We start from the raw sequence: 19,980 nt of genomic DNA on the forward strand, positions 1-19,980 counted from the left end.
TTGGTAGATACTCAAAATATATTTTAGCATAAAAACTTACTTAGCAATGGAGAGCTTTTCATAGTATAAAAGATTGTAAAAAAAACCGACTCCCTCTGGAGTAACATAGTTTTGAAAAAGAGGTTATTTCTCACTCAAATATTCAAAGACTTCAGGCCTGAAGCCTATAAGGCACCTGAAATCCAGAAATTTGTGGAACAAGGATTTTGTTTTCTTTCATTATGTTCTTGCAACATCGATGACCAATTGAGCCATGTTTGCTATGTGACCATTTTCACAGGTTTGCTATGTCATTCATATTGGGATACACCAAGTTACAATACTAGTTACCAAACATGTCTAGTGCTTTTAAACACTGTTGCTTCAATGTATGCTTTAATTTTCTTTCCTAAGATGATTCTATTTTAATTGTTAACTTTGTACATATCAGATTGTTTTTATATAGGCTATATGAATATTTCTTATTGTTTTTTTTGGTATCCTTTCCTGTAATTGGCGGCTCGTCCGCTGTTGGTTTGGTCAATAAATATATATATAAAGCCTGTTTGCTCTCATTGCTGTATTACAATAAGGGAACCAATGGTAGGTGAAGAGGCTTTCAACTAGTGGTTTAAACCCGCGCTGAGACCTGGACTTGATAATTTTACCGAGACAAAGTCAAGGTAAATTATCAAGAACCAGGCCTCGGCGGGTTTAAACCACTAGTTGAAAACTGATTCAACACACTTTGATTCCTATTCATAAATACCTTTTCGGTAAAAAGACATCGACACTTTTTGATCAAAAGGTAAAATAAATGTAAAAAATATGATTTATTTCATCACAATACCCCTCCAGCTATAAAATGGTAAGGCCCTCAGGTAAACAACTCCTTTAAGGAGATGCTGTGCGCGTCGCGTGTATCGCGTCATGTTGCACAACTGTTTCAGCCGTTGCTCTCGACCAATAGAAACGAAGAAAATGTCTTATAAGCACAGGTGCAAGCACGTGTCACGCCCATGTTATAACACTTTTTACTGGTGTTATATCATCCCTCAAACAACCCCTCGTGATGCCCTCTCGACCAATCAGAATGGATAAACTGTCTTAGGTATTTATGAATAAACATTCAATATTTAGTAGGAAGTATTTAGTGGGGTGTCGATCGTGGCTAAGTTGTCTAGGGGGGTGGTTTCAAGTTCTGCTATTTACAGAATTCGGCTTTGAATCCTGGCCTGGTCAATCACGACACTTGTGTCCTTGAGCAAGACACTTTATCATAAATGCTTCTCTCCACCCAGGATTTGAAATGGGTACTGGGGAGATTTAGGGAGTAACCTGCGATGGACTGGCATCCTGTCCAGGGGAATACAAACAATCTCACGTCAGATGAACTACCCCAAAGCTGTGGGGTATTTTTGTTTAATTATTGGTTTGTGGTGAATTTATACTTGCACTACTAACAACTATCATGAAGGGGTGTTTTTTATTGGCAAATAATTGCTTGTTATAATTATAATAATACTAACAGCTTGGAATCATTTTGCATCGTGTGTACATATAATCAAGTGCATATTTATTATTATTTTTAAGGACTACTTCATAATTTACTTGCATGCTTCTTTTCATACTCGTTTTTTCCCCCTCAAGTTTTACATACCAGATATAACTTTGTTTGAGAAATTCAGTTCTTTGTAGAAAAATTTGTGAACTTCATTGAAATTCTGCATCTTGTTGTAATCATCGGTAGTTAAAGTGCATGTCAAAGTAACATACAAATGAATTTAAAAGACGGATTTGTTTAAAAGTGAACAATTTGATTTATCCTGCTTTTATCCTGCTGATCCATTCATGAAATTCTGAAATCTTGAAGAAGTTTGATGACTAAACTGCAATTAAAATGTCTGACACCAATTTGGTTTCACATAACATCGATGTGTGATAAGCACTGTATACTCGGTGCATTCCTGAGTCCTGTGGGAACAAATCTGCAGGCATACTACTTAGATGGGATTCGAACCCATGACCCCTGCATTCTAGAGCAGGACCCAATTTCATAGAGCCTGTGGTAAGCACCAAAATATGCTAACCAACCACAGGAATGTATTACTTGGTGAAAAACAGGTTATCTCTCAAAATTGTATTAAGTTTGCATTGTTTTGACTGGTGCCCCCACTCAATTTTTGCTTAGCAAAGCAATTTTTCAAGCAGAATTTCTTTGCAAAATTGGGCCCCGCATGAGATGTAGTATGCCTGGCATTTGAAGTTCTATTTTTGCAGGACTCGGTGGAAAGCACTGAGTATGCAGTGCCTCTAATAACACCCATCAGTGAAAGGTGAAACCAAAATACTATTCTTAGAGCCCAGTTCATACTTCATGTGAATGCAATGCGAAGCAAATTTTGACGTCACAAATTCGCAACAAACCATCAGCAAGTTGGGCTCGAAAACATTTGCTGCAAAGACAGCCCTGTGATGTAAAAACTCGCTTTGCATTCACATTTGCAGGAAGTATGAACCAGGCTTTATCCCTACACAATTATTACATCTTTTTACATTTCTGTTTGTTTTTTTGCTTTCTACTTCCTCACCTAGATATTAACGAGTGTTCCTCCAATCCTTGCTTGAATGGCCAATGTGTTGATCTACTGAATGACTACAGGTGCGACTGTCGACCAGGCTACACCGGTTCAGACTGTAATATAGGTAAACCATGCCTGTCAGATAATTGTGGCTTAGTGAACATATTTTTTTTTATTGCATTCCTGTGGAGACAATTTTTTGTTCTTACCTTTTCCCCTGTAGTTAAGAACCTCTCATAGACTTTGTACACAAATTCTTTGTCATTAGAATTTCCCTATGGAGACCCTTTGTTTTCCCTGTTCTGTTTTGTCCTCGGTCTCCTTAAGGTAGTGAACATTGAATTGCCTTTCTCAAAGCTGTGTGGGTTCAAATTTTGGGCTTTGCAATAGTTAAGTAAATGCTTCTCTCTTTGGATGGGATTTTAAGCTGTGTTTAAGCAGGAGATCCTGTGTGTTGGAATTGGTCTAGATTGATAGTTAACGAGATAATTTTACCCATGTACTTAGTTTGTATAGATCCATATCATATGATTGTTTACCATGTTGTTTTTCTCCTCTATCATATGATTGTTTACCATGTTGTTTTTCTCCTCTATCTAGTTCAAATCAGTATCAACCAAAGTGAGGCTTGAAGGGCGAAAGATTCTGCCCCTACTTTGGTCGAATCAGATTTGGGTGTACTATAAATGTCTTTTAATAATGGCAAGATTTTCCTTTTTGACAGAAATCGACGAATGTGCAAGTTCCCCATGTCTAAATGGCAGTTCCTGTTTAGATCAAGTCAACATGTTCTTGTGTACCTGCCATCCTGGTTATACCGGCACACTGTGCAACATAAGTAAATACCCCTCCCCCTGTGTTGATTTACCATTTAAGGGTTTGGGTACTTTTTGTACTACTTAAAACACAAAGTTCCATGGATTTACATTAAACTTATACGGTTAAAAGATAATGATCGTAGAAAGATTCCCTTCAAAAATTTCTTGCCAAGGTGCTGTAAATGAGTAAAACAATTACACAAAAATAATTTGTCAGCAAAAATTGTTATAAAATAAATAAACATTAGTGATATGTGGGTTTGTGATGATTGTACCGAAATTAATTTGGAGGTTGTTGGTTCAAATCCCACTCTAGTAAATTTGTCTTTTTTCGACCCCAAATCAATTAAAATAATGAACACAATGTTTAAAGGTAGTATTTAATTCAATTCAATAAGCAATTTAAGTCATGTTGGCATCCTCAATGACAATAAAAAACAATTTGTATAAGGACAATATTAAACAGTAGTTTGCAACAGAATCACTAAAACATCTTTACAGTTTGTAAGCTTATAATTAACTTTACTTGAAGGGCACACTTCACTGTAAACAAAAGCACTTAATATGTTTGTGCTTGTTCAGTAACCACCTTAAACCCCAATTCTCCTCGCTACTTGTAGACATCAACGAGTGTGCGACCTTACCATGCCAGAATGGTGCAATGTGCGTCGATCTGATCAACAACTATCTCTGCCAGTGCCTAGGTGGATACCAGGGAAGCAACTGTGAATTTGGTAAAAAATGAAATCCGTTCAAATCATCGATCATCATCTGCAGATGTCTCACCTCGCACTAATCAACAAGACATTCCTTAACTAACATCATTCTTCATCTCTCTCTGTTTTCATTAATTTTCACAGAAAAATTTCAGGTTTTTTTAGTGTTCAGAATGAAAGATATACCCAAAGCTCTTTCTACACTGTATCTCTGAATCCCACCCTAAACCAGGCCGAGCCCAGATTTTCTCATCAATATACTCATTATTTTAAGGGCGTAACAAGCAGTCCTGATATAGTGCCCTACATGGAATAACAAAGAGTTTGTAAACACAACATTGCCAGCATGGGGTTAGATAGCTCAGTTGGTAGAGCGCCGGCATGTTAATCTGGAAAAAGGAATGTTCAAATCCATACAATAAATTTGTTGTTGTTTTAACCCAATTTCAAGAAAACATCCCTTATCCGGGTTCATATTTTAATGTTTATATCCATGGAGAAATATTTGACTTCCAGAAATATAAGAGTAAATTTGAAGGACATCATCATCATTATCATCATCATTATCATCATCATACGTGTACATAGCAAATCCATAACAAGTCACTCCCACAATTCAGTCTCATTTCTTCATCCTCGTCAGTTAATTGAATGTGAATGAAGCCATCTGGGCTCAATTTTCAAAGAGCCTGTCAGCAAGAACAAATTCGCTAAGAACAGAAAAATATTGCTTAACAGAAATAGGGTACCAGCAAAAATTACGTTAAGTTAACGTTGTTGTGACTGGTGCCAAACTGACTGTTGAGCAGTAGGCCTATATTCTGCTTTAACAGCTTTATCAAACTTGGCCTGCTTGAAATTATACTCTGTCTGTGCTCAATGCTTACCAGCAGTTTAAACCCATATTGCTTTTGATGTTATATTATCATCACATTTTCTTATCTCTAAGGTTTGCTGTGGAGAACTAAGTACATTTCAACTATTTATACTAATAATTGATACTTTTTTGCAGTGTCTGCTTTTTACATAATCTTCTGAATAGTATGAAAACAACAAGGTTGACTAACTGCACTAATTGGGTAATCGGTGGCTGATCAGCATGATCAGTGCCAGAGCCAAGGGTGTGGCTCTTGGAATTTGAGCCACATCCAAGGGCGTGGCTCTGGAAGTTTGAGCCACATCCAAAGGCGCGGCTTGAGTTTGGCCACACCTAATAGCGTGGCTCTGGGAGCTTTAGGCAAGGTTGAGGCAAGGTTGACTAACTGCACTAACTTAGTAATTAGTGGCACATCAGTGGCGCATCCAAGGGTGTAGTTCTGAGAGTTTGAGCCATTTTCAAGGGTGTAGCTCTGGGATTGAGCCACATTCAAGGGCGTGGCTCTGGGAGTTTGAGCCACATCCAAGGGTTGGCTCGGATAGCTTGAGCCACACCCAAGACCATCATTGTTGTAAGCTATTCTATCTTTATACATTTAATTAATGTGAACAAAAAGACCTATTTGTTGGAGGAGGTTCCTTATGTGGGTGACCATGGATATTTTAAATAATTGGTATGATTCTGTTTGACTGAGGACTGCACTAGTAAGCTCATCATGCGTTGTTGAGGTCAGGAATACCGCCATAATCAAAGTCCAACAATAGTCCTAACATAGGCATAAGATATTAAACCTGTGAAAATTTTGGCTCAATTGGTCACCAAAGTTGCAAGAAAAGAATGAAAGAAAAAACACAAAAATTTATGTGCTTTCAGACGCTTGAGAAAGGCTCTAGGCCTGGAGGAGTCATTCTCAGGTTCAAATATTTTAGGGAGAAATGACCTCTATCTCAAATGCTACGTTACTTCAGAGGGAATCGTTTCTCACAATGTTTTACACTATCAACAGCTCTCCATTGCTTGTTACCAAGTAAGTTATTAGGCTAGCATTAGTTTTAGTAATTAACAAACATGTCCCCATGCTAAACATCTTTGGGTGTGATAAAGAAGACATTTGAATCCTTGTCTTTGTGTTTGTCTTTATTTTAGATATTGATGAATGTGCCAGCAACCCATGTGTGAACAATGGTATTTGCAGTCAAGGAGTCAATAATTATGTCTGCTCATGCCCCACTGGCTTTGCTGGTACAAGATGTGAACTAGGTAAGTGCATTTAATCATATATTCATAAATACCTCAGACAGTTTATTTATTCTGATTGGTTGAGATTATGTCACGCTGGTGTGATTAAACGGCTGATAAAGACATGGCCAAAAGTGTTTAAACATGGGCTGGACACAAGAGCTTGCACCTGTGCTAAATAATACAGTTTATTCATTCCTAGTGGTCGTGAGCAACGGCTGTAACACCTGGGCCACATCACGCGATACGTGCGACGTGCACACCAAGCTCCTTGTAAGGAGTTTTTAATAGAGGGCATTACCATTTCATAGCTGGAGGGGTGTTTTGTTGATAGAAATCATTGAACAATTATAATTTTTTTTTTTTTTTTTCTTTTTCCTTTTTCCCACCAAAAAGTTGATAAAGGTATTTATGAATGGGAATAAAAATGTGCTTGGCCAGTTTTAAACACTATGTGGGAAAACTGCAACATAGGGTAGATAGCTCAGTTGGTAGAGTGCCAGCACGTTGACCCGAAGATCATTGGTACAAATTCTGCTCTCTTAAATTTGTCTTTGTTCAACCCCATATCATACAAACTTAGTCAGTTTCGCCTGTGGTTTTGTACTTGATTCTTATTTAATTTAATTTTCTGTTTCTGTTTGTTGTTGTTTTCTTTGCAGATATTCAGGAATGCTCTAGCAATCCCTGTCAGAATGCAGGCGTCTGTACTGACGAGACCAACGGCTACAGGTGTATCTGTCGGCAAGGCTGGACTGGAACCAACTGTGAACTCTGTAAGTATCCTGTAGTACTGTACTTTTTAGGTAACTTTTATTTCCTCAGTATAGTTTTGTTTTTTACATTGTGCATTTTTGTATAACTTCTTACTTTAATTGTTTGTGTGAACCACCTTGGATGCCCTTTTAGACGGCCGCGCTATACAAGATCTTTTTCTTATTAGAAGTAAAAACCGTATAAAAACTAGGCTGAATGTTGGGTTTTGAGCAAATGCTTTACCTCAAATTGCAGGTTCAAATTCCACTCTAGTCACTCAGTTTTGCTTTGTTTGTCGAAAACTGGTTTATTTGGACCCAATCAGTTTCCCTTGTGGTTTATTACTTGATGTAAAAAAATAAAATAAAATTAAAAAAACAATTAATTTCTTCATGTAGTATTTTGTTTTCCATCAATTTGATTTAAAAAATAAATTCAGTTTTGCACTAGCCAAGAGAGCCTGATCTCATAAATCTGTTTAAAATCTTAATTATTGCGGATGCCCCATTGGATGTGTTATTAAATTAATAAATAATTAAACTCAATGCACACTGGGTATTCCTGGGCTTTTATCTCTACACCAAGACAAGGCCATTTTTTTCTTTCAATTTTTGTATAATTACACTCTTGTTGTTTTCCCTTTTTGCTCTTTTATTTTATTTTACAGCTATCGATGAATGTCTGTCAGGCCCGTGTAAAAATGGAGGTACATGCATCGATGGACACCTCTCTTATACCTGTAACTGTGTGGCCGGCTACATTGGTGTCAGCTGTGAGATAAGTAAGTTGTCTGCCTCCAGGAATTTATACAACTAGGGGTGGATTTCACATAGAGTTAAGACTAGTCTTATCTCGAGTTAGGACGAATTACTCGGCCTAACTTAGGACTATAGCCTTTAGTTTTTTCATATCTCCTCAGACTTGTCCTGAACTAAACTCTTTGTGAAATCGACCCCTGGAGTACTAAACAGGCTTTATGTCTATTTTTTGAATGTTTCCATTTAGGAAAATCAGAAAATTTGTTGATGATAAAGCTTGATAAAAGTCTGTTAGAAGAAAAAACACATGTGTGTGCTTTCAGACACCTGAGAATAGCGTCAGGACTGAAGTCTTTCTCAGATTAAAATAATTTAGTGAGAAATAAGTTCTCTCTCAAAACTATGTATGTTACTTGGTAGGGAGCCATTCTCACAATGTTTTATCTATTCATTGCTAGTTCCCAAGTAAGTTTTTCTACATATATTTTTACTTTAATTACCAAATGTGTTCAGTTACGTAATCATATTATTTATTAAATTTTAGATAGCAGAGAGTGTGACAGTCAACCTTGCAGAAATAACGGCAACTGCGTGGATGACATCAACTCCTTCACTTGTGAATGTGCAAGCGGCTGGACTGGAATCTTCTGTGAAACCAGTAAGATTGAAGATTTAATTTTGGTTTTATCTCACTTAAAATAATATGGATGTATGCACAAAGTCAATGAGCGCTGAGATACATAAAGTGGCACTTATGTTAAATGTGAGTTTAGACCGTCAATGGTTTTCTCTCGCTTTTGAAAAAAAATAACTTGGATGTATGCACAGAGTCAATGAGCGCAGAGATACAATGTTTTTTGTGCAGGGCTTTTCATGATCAATACAAATTTGTTGCAGAATCGAGTTACAAACGAGTTGCAACAACACAACAACTTGAAAATTTGTTTTTTATTGGAACAACGTTTTGATTTCACATGTGCCTCGTTATTTCTGCAGTCTTACTTTGAGGAATGTTTTTAACAATTTGTTATTAATTAGTTGGTATGACACTGCTCTAGAATTGAAAGGGTCGTGGGTTTAAATCCCACTAGAGTAATATGCCTGTAGTTTTTTTTTACAGAACTTGGGTAAGTACGTAGTGAGTATACACTGCTAACACACATCGGTGTACATGTATCTGGGTAAAAACCAAACTTATTATTCTTTATCCCGATGCAAATTTAACATATTTATTAAAACAATTCCTTAATTTCTTGTAATGTAGACATAGATGAATGTACTAGCAGTCCATGTTTTAACAGCGGCATCTGTGTGGACGCTGTGAATAGCTACAGCTGTATCTGCCCATCCGGCTGGGAGGGGACTCAGTGCAATGTTGGTACGTATGTCAATCATTTTCTCCAATTTCACTTGGTGCATTTGAATTTTGCAGCTCGTTCTTGTTTGAACAACCTTTGAAGAGCTCATTGGTTTATAACCAGCTTGCTTTATCACATTGCAGCCAAAGGCTGAATTACATGATTTTTACAAATGAAAATTCTGTTATTCAAACTCAGAAAATCTGAGGGACAAAAATAGATAGAAATGCACACTGAAGACAAACAGACTGTGACAGTAGATAATAGAAAATTTGATACAGAGGAAGCCATACAATAATGAAACTGTATTAAATATTTTAAACTCAAACTTGCTCTAAATTAGTCCTTAAAAACTGTGCTAAACAAGATACCATACATGTAATAGTTTTAATGGTTTACATACATGTTCAGCCTAACGTGTAGAATCAGCCCAGTTATAGTTCGGCCCTGACCAATTGCTAGTGGGCCCGACCAACTGCTAATGGGCCCGCCCAACTACTGGCATGCCCAAACTGCAAATTGATCTGCCCAACTACAAATAGCTCCCCCATTTGCAAATGGGCCACCCAACTTCAAATAGGCCACACAACTTCGAATGGGCCGCCCATTTGCAAATGGGCCACCCAACTTCGAATGGGTTGCCCAACTTCGAATGGGTTGCCCAACTGCAAATGGGCCGCCCATTTGCAAATTGGGCCTGCCAAACTGTAAATGGGCCTGCCCAACTGCGGCACAGTTGTTGGTGTTACATTTGCAGCCGATAACGAGGCATTGTCACCTAGGTGTAGCAAACTAACATTTTACCCAAGTTGGTGTATTATGTTGCAACTAAATATTGCACAAATTTGCTTCGGTTTCTGTTTGGCTGCTGATGTTGAGCCATTGTTGGTTGTGTGTCTGAAGCAGTAAGTGCGAAGTTGATGTTGCACCAACGGTTGTGTTGCTGCACGGTTGATGTTGGTATTATATTTTTTTCAGAACAACCCCAACTCATTTCAAGAGATAGTCATTACATGGTGTTACCGCAAACCTTTCAATATCTTCTCAATTTGATTACTTTGTCTCTGAGTGAGATTGGCATGCTAAATAACCATTCTTTCTGAATTCCAGATACCAATGAGTGCATGCTGACAGCTCTCAACCCCTGCAGTAATGGAGGAACGTGTGTTGACCAGTTCAATAGATTTGTCTGCATCTGCGTTGCTGGCTACACCGGCTCAACATGTGACACAGGTAAGAGAATTCTGTCACAGCATTTAGAGAAGAGATTGTTCCTGCTTTTTGGCTTTTTATACTGGTAATTTCAATAATGTTGTTTATAAAGAGTAATTTTTCAGATCATTTAGTTGTTTGTAGTTTTTTTAATGGTTTCATTTAGTTAACAGCTGGTCTGGCCTAATTTTATACAAATTTGTTGTGGGCAGACCAGTCTTCTCACTTGGTGCATCTCAACATATGCTTAAAATAGCAAACCTGTGAAAATAAGAGCTCAATTGGTCGTCAAAGTTTCGAGATAATAATGATAGGAAAACATGCTGGTCCCACGAAATTGTGTGCTTTCAGATACTTGAATCGACCTCAAATTCTAAATCTGAGTTCTCGAAATCAAATTTGTGGAACATTACTTCTTTCTCGAAAACTACATCACTTCAGAGGGAGCCGCTTCTCACAATGCTCTGTACTATCAACCGCTCTCCATTACTCGTTACCATGTCAGGTTTTATGCTAATAACTATTTTGAGGAATTACCAATAGTGTCCACTGCCTTTTTTATCTGGGAATGCTTTCCATTTTGCTGTTAAGTGCTTTGAGGAATGCTTGTTCATATTGTGCTTTATAAATACTGTTTTATTATTACTATTATTATTATTATTATTATTCTGCCTTTTGGTGTAATTCCGACTCTCTGGCTTAGACAAATAATCTTTTTGTTAAGTTTTGCGGACGTTCTGGGCATTTTGGTACAAACCGATTGCAGCTGCTATTGTCTCTATAAAGGGTTAATGAATGGTGTAATTCAAAAATAGCTCTGCATACCTGTCAACAAAAACAATGTTTTGAGACATGGTGTGATGAAGAACTCTGTTATTTGTCTTTCAACACTTGCCAATTTACCACATTTTAATTGATTGATTGATTGATTGATTGATTGATTTGTTTTATTCAACAACCAATAAGTTAAAATTTAAATAATGTCTGGTACATTGACTTGTTAGTTACAATGCACCCTTTACATTTGAATTCCTCAGACTATGGATACAGTTGCTATGCCATGTGATTAGGGGCAAGCTTTTGTATAGCAACCTCCAGGATGAGCAAACCCTGTTATACCATTGGCCATACACATCCATTCAGAATTGTGTATGGGTGTTCACCGCCTCTAATCTAAGCGAGTCATTGTACCAGACATTATTAAAATCTCACTCCCAAATGGCTTAATACGCTTGGGAAGGGTTACAAAAATATTTAAAATATACAAAAAAGGTAAAGCACAAACTGATTATTTTGAAGATTGAATTCTTCTAATTTTGCTGACATACAAATTTACTTGGCCATTTCTGAGAGGTCATGAAAGAATGAATTTGTTTCTTTCCAATAACATACTAAAATCTTCATTACTATTAAAACCAGCATCATACATGGTTTTTAACAAGCATTTTCATGTGTTCCATACAATGAGGGCAAATACTTTGATTAAATTCTAAACTGATGTATCTTTTTATAAACACTTGTTTTAACTGCAGATATTAATGAGTGCCAGAGCAACCCTTGCCTCAACAACGGCAACTGTAATAATCTTCTGAACGCCTTCAGTTGTTTCTGTCCTCCTGGATATACAGGAAACATGTGTGAGCTCGGTAAGTCAACTAAAAAAAAAATCCTGAATTGCAACTAAATGGGGAAGGTACATTATGAGTAGTATTTGAAACTTGGTAACTTGGCCTTGTGTTTGTCAAATTGGCTTGTAGAATAGCTTTGAATTCAGTATCTGGCCTTTGCTCTGGTCGTTTGTGGTTGAATGGAAATTGGAAAAACAAAACGGGAAAACAAAAAATGGTGTAGGCTTTACTGCCCATTGACACAACAACCATCCATTTCTCCTTGGTTGTGTGGCTGGTGCAGGGGTGATTTTGCCTCGCTGTAGGGTGGCGCAGTTAGTTCAGCCACGCTGAGGCCACTCCACCTGGTGAGTCCGTCGATTCAGCTGAGTCCGTCGATTCAGCTGAGTTTGGGTCTTCCAACCCTGCGACGGTCTCCAAATGGGTTTTTGTCAAGCACTGCTGCTGCAAGACCACCCTGTCGCACATGTACTGCAAGGCCAAGCCCAGTGGCTTTTTGTCCATGATTGTGTTTGCAGGGAGATGTACCTGTTGCCGATCACTGCTTTTGATATCAAGGGGTTAAAAATAATAAATTTGTTTGATTGTGTGACAGAGGATAACCAGTGTGATAATGCACCATGTGTAAACGGAGGAACGTGCGTCAACCGCATCAGCTACTACACCTGCAGCTGCCCACCTGGGTTTATGGGAGCTAACTGTGAACTTGGTAAGTTTGTTTAGTTTTTTAGTTTTGTATTTCTTTATTTTGTTACCCACCCAACAGCACAATAAGTGCCAATTACAGGATAGATAGGAAACAAGAAGAAATGTTTAGTTTTAGGTGTGGGAGAAAAAAACCCAAATAGGGACTGAAAACCTAAGTCCCATCATGCAAGGCTCCGGTCCCTTGAGCCAACCTGATCCCTAAGTTGTTAACAAACAAGAGTGTCGAAAACAAAAAGCACAAATAGGGACTGAAAACCTAAGTCCCATCATGCAAGGCTCCGGTCCCTTGAGCCAACCTGATCCCTAAGTTGTTAACAAACAAGAGTGTCGAAAACAAAAAGCACAAATAGGGACTGAAAACCTAAGTCCCATCATGCAAGGCTCCGGTCCCTTGAGCCAACCTGATCCCTAAGTTGTTAACAAACAAGAGTGTCGAAAACAAAAAGCACAAATAGGGACTGAAAACCTAAGTCCCATCATGCAAGGCTCCGGTCCCTTGAGCCAACCTGATCCCTAAATTGTTAACAAACAAGAGTGTCGAAAACAAAAAGCACAAATAGGGACTGAAAACCTAAGTCCCATCATGCAAGGCTCCGGTCCCTTGAGCCAACCTGATCCCTAAGTTGTTAACAAACAAGATTGTCGAAAACAAAAAGCACAAATAGGGACTGAAAACCTAAGTCCCATCATGCAAGGCTCCGGTCCCTTGAGCCAACCTGATCCCTAAGTTGTTAACAAACAAGAGTGTCCAAAACAAAAAGCACAAATAGGGACTGAAAACCTAAGTCCCATCATGCAAGGCTCCGGTCCCTTGAGCCAACCTGATCCCTAAGTTGTTAACAAACAAGAGTGTCGAAAACAAAAAGCACAAATAGGGACTGAAAACCTAAGTCCCATCATGCAAGGCTCCGGTCCCTTGAGCCAACCTGATCCCTAAGTTGTTAACAAACAAGAGTGTTGAAAACAAAAAGCACAAATAGGGACTGAAAACCTAAGTCCCATCATGCAAGGCTCTGGTCCCTTGAGCCAACCTGATCCCTAAGTTGTTAACAAACAACAAAAAGCATAAGTGACAACCTCAGCCCAATATCAATGAGACTCCATTGAATAAGTTCATCTGGATTGTTGAAGATCATGATCAAAAACGCATCTTTTAATTTATCGGTGAGACTTGCTTTTAAGCAAAGGAACATTTATTTAGCCAAGACATCGCAGAACTTGCTAACAGCAACAACACAGATTCGTACAAATCTGCGCCAAATTTTGATATGGGATGCAGAAGCGCTAGATTTTTCCCATTCCACTCCTCTTGTGAGATAATTTAAAAATATCATTGTTTGCCCGATATTATTGGGTAAGACAAGTTATTCATGATATATAAGATGTTTATGTCATTTATTTTTCACTTTCTGTTGTCAGATTTTGATGAGTGCACGGGGACGCCATGTCAGAACAGCGGAACGTGTAATAATCTGGTTGGGACCTATTCCTGTACCTGTGTATCTGGCTGGACAGGCAACAACTGTGAAATCAGTAAGTAACCTGGTCACAATTCACAGGCTCATTATTGATGGTTTATATCACAATTAAAAGCTTAATGGATTCTGCCTTGACCCTTTGTCCATAATCACCTTTGACCTTGCATTCATTTCATATGGCGATCAAGTTCCTGGATATTCGCAGTCAAATCAAGCATACATGTGTATACAGATAAAACCAATACCTGTCTTTATGCTTGTGGATTTAATAAGACAGGGTAAAGTAACTAAGCATGAGATTCCTCAGGATTTTATCCTGATTTCAGGATTTTTGATAATCTCTCTTTGACCTTTAAATTATTTTGATGGATGTAAAGAAATCCCCAAGGTACATGTACATGTAGGAGAGAAACACATACAGACTGGGGACCATAAACCAAGCATGTGATTCCTCAGGATTTTATCCTAATTTAAGGAATTTTTGAAAATCCCTTAAACTATTTTGATGGACATATAAAAAAAACCAAGGGGAGAAAGAAATAGTCTATATCGTGTCCAAACCTGTAGTTTTTATATTACTTTTCTTGGATGTACACAAAACAAGTAGCTTAATTGTGGGAACTTTCTCATGTTTCCCTACATGTAGTATTCCCTTTTGTAAAGAATCACATTGTGGGGAACCCAGTTGAACAAAGACAAAAGTTGTGGGACCTTATTGTGTAAAAGTCTCCACATTTCTGTGTCTGCCTGTACACACCAAGATTATTTTGCATTCAGAATTTTCATGCAAGAAATTTTTGCAAAATCGAGATACAATGTTTTTCACACTGACATGACAATGTCTTGATTTCTCTCAGACGTTGATGAATGCGCAAGCAGTCCATGCGTCAACGGGGGCACCTGCACGGACCTTGTCAACCGGTACCGCTGCACTTGCCCGCAGCAGTTCACCGGTATCAACTGTGACACCGAGCTGAATGCGTGCCAGCCTGTCAACCCCTGTCTCAATCAGGGTACATGTAATAACTTCAACACGTACTACCGCTGCTCCTGCCTTGCGGGTTGGATTGGAGACAACTGTGGAATCGGTGAGTTTTTTAATTTTGTAATAATGCTTTGCTGATGCAATTTCGCCCAAAACAAGGCTGAAAGCCACTCTTGATATGGGGCTACTAAAAGAAAAACTATTCAAAGAACTCAACTTGGGGAGCTGAAGGTAGGAGTTGATATTCCTCTTAAAACGGTCTAGATTGTAGGATGGAGGTATACATACAACGGGCAGGGAGTTCCAAAGAGATGCAGTTCGTGGAATAAAGCTCTTTGAATGGCTCCCTGTTCAACATCTAAGCAAATCAAGAGTGTAGTGGTGAGAAGAAGCAGAAAGTCTGGTTCACGCTGAAAAACTCTGATTTTCATGTTGGTGGAACCAAGTCAGACACACTGTGGTGGCACATTTACCATGAAAATATCTGTAAAAATGACAGAGGCTAGCTACAGACCTAGTTGGGAGAGGGGTTGTAAGATTGATACTAACACTTCACCAACAAGTTGTTTGAAGACTTACACTTTACTTAGAATAACAGTGGCTTCTTTATATCGCACTCTTTTACGTCACTGATGCTCAAGATGCTTTAATAATCAGTATTTTCCTGCAAGGTATGTGGGACTACGTTTATATTATGAGACCTACATGTACTCATTCTACATAGCACCTTGTATGCAGCCCATCAAACCAGGGCAAATCCCTTCTTTTGATAAGTGCACTGGGTTCTTTTATACATGTACGTGTAGTACACAACACAAAATTGATTGAACTTCAGAAGGATTAAACAAGGATTGCATAATTTAAAAGTGCTTTTTAAAACATTGACTGATAATTTCTTGCACAGGACATCATTTTTTTATTTTTTTCCATTTTTCATGCTTCATTTTCAGAGGAATTAGGGGGTATTTAAATGTTGTTTTAAATGTTGTTTGATGAACTATAATTGTTGCTCACTGTGTAGGCTGTTTTTCAGTTTTGCTTTTTACTGAGAATTGCAAGGCTACACGAGATATGCAGTGTTTTGAAATGTGTGTATTCGCTTGAGTCTGTAAGCTAGTGTGATTTTGATAATTTGCATAAAATAGTTTGGAAGTGTTTAACCACTTAGTGGCAGGGTTTCCAAAAGATTTCTGTGCAGGAACAAGATTTAATTATCTGAACTGGCGGACTAATTTGTGTTTTAGAGTGTCTTTTATCATGTTTTTAGATATTATATATAATTTGAGGTATTATTACTGAATTTCCAGAAAGGTTATAGGCCTATTTTGTCCACGAGAATAATATTCCATAACTCGAAAACCGTTCTGAATGAAACGTTTTTCTGATTGAAAATTGTTTGAACCCCTTTCTCTCAAACAAGGGAACTGTTTTTAAAAATTGTTTGCATTATCAACAGCTGTAGTACTTCTTGCTAAGTTTGTAATGGTAATACATTTTTGGAGTAATAGAATAAAAACAAAAACACCCTCCCTTTAACCTGCACTGCTATTGGCATCAATGTTTTGCTTATAGTTCATAAATTAAATTGTCAACATTGTCTGCTTAAAAGTATTATGAAGCTGGATAGTACCGGGACGGAGTCAAAGTGGGGCTCAGGATAAAAATTAGGCTCAAGTTAAAATGTGATGACTAGAGATTGAAATGATTCCAGAATGCATATCAGTTAGAATTTGCTTCTTTAATGCAATAGGATAGTTTGGTTGTATGATTGTAACCTTTGCCTTTGAGCTCATTATTTTTCCACCCATATTTTGCCTATTTCTAAAAGCTGTTCAGCAGAAGGTATGTGTCAATCTTAATTGCCTAGCAAAGTGTGATGTCACAATACAAGTAACTATGGCATTACTGACAAGTCATCTTACAATGAAGGTACATGCTTTGTAAAATCGAGCCCTGGAAAGTTTAGGCAACAATACCAATAGGAGACTTTCCAACGCTAGGTGGCAGCAGACATACCGGGTAAATTTCCATTGTTTACGTAGTTCTGAACATGCGCATAATTCTGAGAACAATGGATTTACCGGTAAGTCTGCTGCCCTCTATCGTCCCAGAAAGTCTCCCATTACAATTGAACCGGTCACAAGCATGATTGTTTCGCCTTTTCCTGCATGCTTGAGTTTTCATTGTATACATGTAGATTTGTGAGTTTATGTAGCAGCTAGCTTATATGAATGTCATTTTATTGGTCGATTTTGAATCTTTGACCTTGCAGCAACGGATGAATGTGCAGTAAGTCCATGTAGAAATGGCGGTACGTGCATTGATGGCGTAGCAGATTACTTCTGTGCGTGCCCTCCTGGATATACAGGCAAAAACTGCAACGAAAGTGAGTATTTCCCAATCAATTCACTTCAATGTTTGTAGACCTTATGCACATGACGTCATTTCAGTAGGGCGCCCTCACCCAGAGGTCAAAAGGAGGTTGTTCAATCCTGTGCGTTTCGATCGTTTCGTCACCGTTTTACCTCTAACAAGGCGGCTTGATGACATCAATGCATAAGGTCTATAAAATGGAAATTTGCTTTGTCAAACATGTTCATAATCGTAAAAACTTACAGTACAAATTATGCTAAAGTAAGACAACATTTACACTATAAGACTCAAAGCTGTGTTTACACGAGGTCATCTTGAAAAGCTTACTTTTAAATTAAAATAAGAGAAACAGTTACTGGCTGTCGTTAATAATATGAATAGCAATAAAACTAACATCTGAAAATTTCATTTTTAAAAGGTGGTCGCATTTTTTTTATAGATCCCTGAAAATCCTAAGCGAATATGTCCACTCAAAAAGAATAATCCCTAATATGAATACACAATCTGAGAAGCATTATGCTGTTACATTCATATTTTTGGGCATAAAGGCTTTGTAACAAAACCACATTACTTCGAAGTGAAATGTTTATCAAAATGCTATATGCTGTCAAACCCTGCTGTAGGCTTTTTACCAAAGGTTTTTATTGCCACTGACTTTAGGAGTCATTACCTTCCCTTTAAAACCTGGGCCATTCATTTTTACCAACGGTTTTTACTGCCAATAATATCAGGAGTCAAAACGAAACATATATACCTTCCCTTTTATAAACTGGGTCATTCTTTTTTTGTTATTTCAGATATCAACGATTGTAGCACCAACCTTTGCCAGAACGGAGGGACATGCTTTGATGGACTTAACAGCATAACTTGTAGCTGTAGACCTGGGTTCACTGACACTTACTGTCAAACGAGTAAGTGATTAAACTAACCCTAACCCTAACTCTTTTCACACTGTATTTTTGAGAGGCCCTTGGACTTTTTTTAAACCCTTGATTTCCCTGGCGAGCTTTCTCACTGTGCAATGCTGTGTCCGGTCACAAGTTGCCAAAAAGTGCGGTTCGTTTATCAACCATCAAAAGGTCTATAAACCTTTATCAGACTCAAGCAGTCTTGGTCAGATTCCCTGTATACACAATGACATGGATAGTTTGTATTTTCAGTTTATGAAAGGGGACCAGTTTATTATGGAAAAAACCAATATGTCGGCACCATGATAAAAGTCTAAGGACCCTTGCACGCTTGTAAAGCAGTATTTGGTGATTAACAGCTTTACCAAATTGGTTTGCTTGCACCGTGAGGTCACATTGGTCTGAAATAATACAAGCAAGATATTCACAAAGTGGAAGCAACAAGTTGGGACCCTAGGAGCTACAACATGTACTTTCAATCAATCAATAAAAAGAACATTTATTTACACATTCACATGGAGGCATCATCCTAAAAGTCGAGGCTTGTGGTGGTTGTGCCCAACAATACAAAACAAAACAGGATAACAGCACTAAGTAGTCGAATAAATAAATACTAACGTTGAGAATTTAATTTGAGGTAAACTTGCTTAAATCTTCTAGATGTAAATGAGTGTGCTTCGTTCCCATGTCGAAATGGCGGTACATGCAACGACGGCATCAATTCCTACACCTGTAATTGTGAACTGCAGTGGACTGGAACTAATTGTGAAACCAGTGAGTATAATAACAATAATAGTTTTTAGATCGCTTTTTTTACACTCGAAGGGCGTCTCAAAGCGCCTTTCACTATCATATTCTGTTTTTGTGTTTACTGAAAGGAAAAAATGTACTTTGTAGTTTTGGAACTGTTTGATTGTTTCAATGCTACATACATGTACTGTAAATGAAGATGGTACAATCAAACTATCATGTGAAAATTTCATTTCAAAAGGCGGTCGCGTCTTTTAGATATCGATTTCCACGTAGGAAGAATGATCCATTATGCAAAAAACAATGGGAAGCGTAACAGCAGTATTGCTTCAAATTCAGGGGCAAAAACTGAAATATTTTTTTACTTAACTTATTGAATTTGTTTTTATTTCGTTTATAGATCTGAATGAATGCACAAGCAACCCTTGCTTTAATGGTGCGACTTGTATCGACTCTCTTAATTCGTTTAGTTGCACCTGTACACCTGGTTGGACTGGTCAATTTTGTGAAATGGGTAAGTTACAGTGGTTTACCTTTTCTTTGATGGTACATTTCTTTCTCTCATCATTTGTATGTTGAATTTGTTTGTTGGATATTGTTTATTTTGTTTGGGTTTGAACAAACTATTTAAATTTGGATTCTACTTTGTTTCAGACTTTCTGGTCAACAATGACTCTCACCCCTTGGTCCAATTTCGTAAACCATGTAAGAACAAAAACTTGGCTATGCACAGGAAAATATTGCTTAGCAAACCGATTGACCAGCCATATCCATAAAGTTAACATTGTCGCGACTGGTGTCCCACTCAGTTTTTTCTTTTTAAATATATTTTCAAAACAGTATTTTCTGTTAAAC

At 37.8% G+C, this 19,980-nt stretch overlaps 1 protein-coding gene across 1 annotated transcript in view; it reads left to right on the forward strand.

The window, feature by feature from the left end:
* LOC117292332 (neurogenic locus notch homolog protein 1-like) overlaps positions 1-19,980 on the forward strand; it is a 57,743-nt gene that overhangs the window by 21,044 nt on the left and 16,719 nt on the right. Inside the window, exons 11-27 of the mRNA XM_033774357.1 lie at positions 2,575-2,685; positions 3,286-3,399; positions 4,000-4,113; positions 6,119-6,232; positions 6,874-6,987; positions 7,635-7,748; positions 8,270-8,383; positions 8,990-9,103; positions 10,194-10,316; positions 11,828-11,941; positions 12,519-12,632; positions 14,051-14,164; positions 14,967-15,197; positions 17,367-17,480; positions 18,265-18,378; positions 19,036-19,149; positions 19,526-19,639. Of these exons, the coding sequence (XP_033630248.1) occupies positions 2,575-2,685; positions 3,286-3,399; positions 4,000-4,113; positions 6,119-6,232; positions 6,874-6,987; positions 7,635-7,748; positions 8,270-8,383; positions 8,990-9,103; positions 10,194-10,316; positions 11,828-11,941; positions 12,519-12,632; positions 14,051-14,164; positions 14,967-15,197; positions 17,367-17,480; positions 18,265-18,378; positions 19,036-19,149; positions 19,526-19,639 (2,061 nt within the window). The remainder of the gene's footprint in view (positions 1-2,574; positions 2,686-3,285; positions 3,400-3,999; positions 4,114-6,118; positions 6,233-6,873; positions 6,988-7,634; positions 7,749-8,269; positions 8,384-8,989; positions 9,104-10,193; positions 10,317-11,827; positions 11,942-12,518; positions 12,633-14,050; positions 14,165-14,966; positions 15,198-17,366; positions 17,481-18,264; positions 18,379-19,035; positions 19,150-19,525; positions 19,640-19,980) is intronic.

This window comes from Asterias rubens, chromosome 7 (assembly GCF_902459465.1).
Source record: "Asterias rubens chromosome 7, eAstRub1.3, whole genome shotgun sequence".
NCBI classification, from domain to species: Eukaryota; Metazoa; Echinodermata; class Asteroidea; order Forcipulatida; family Asteriidae; genus Asterias; species Asterias rubens.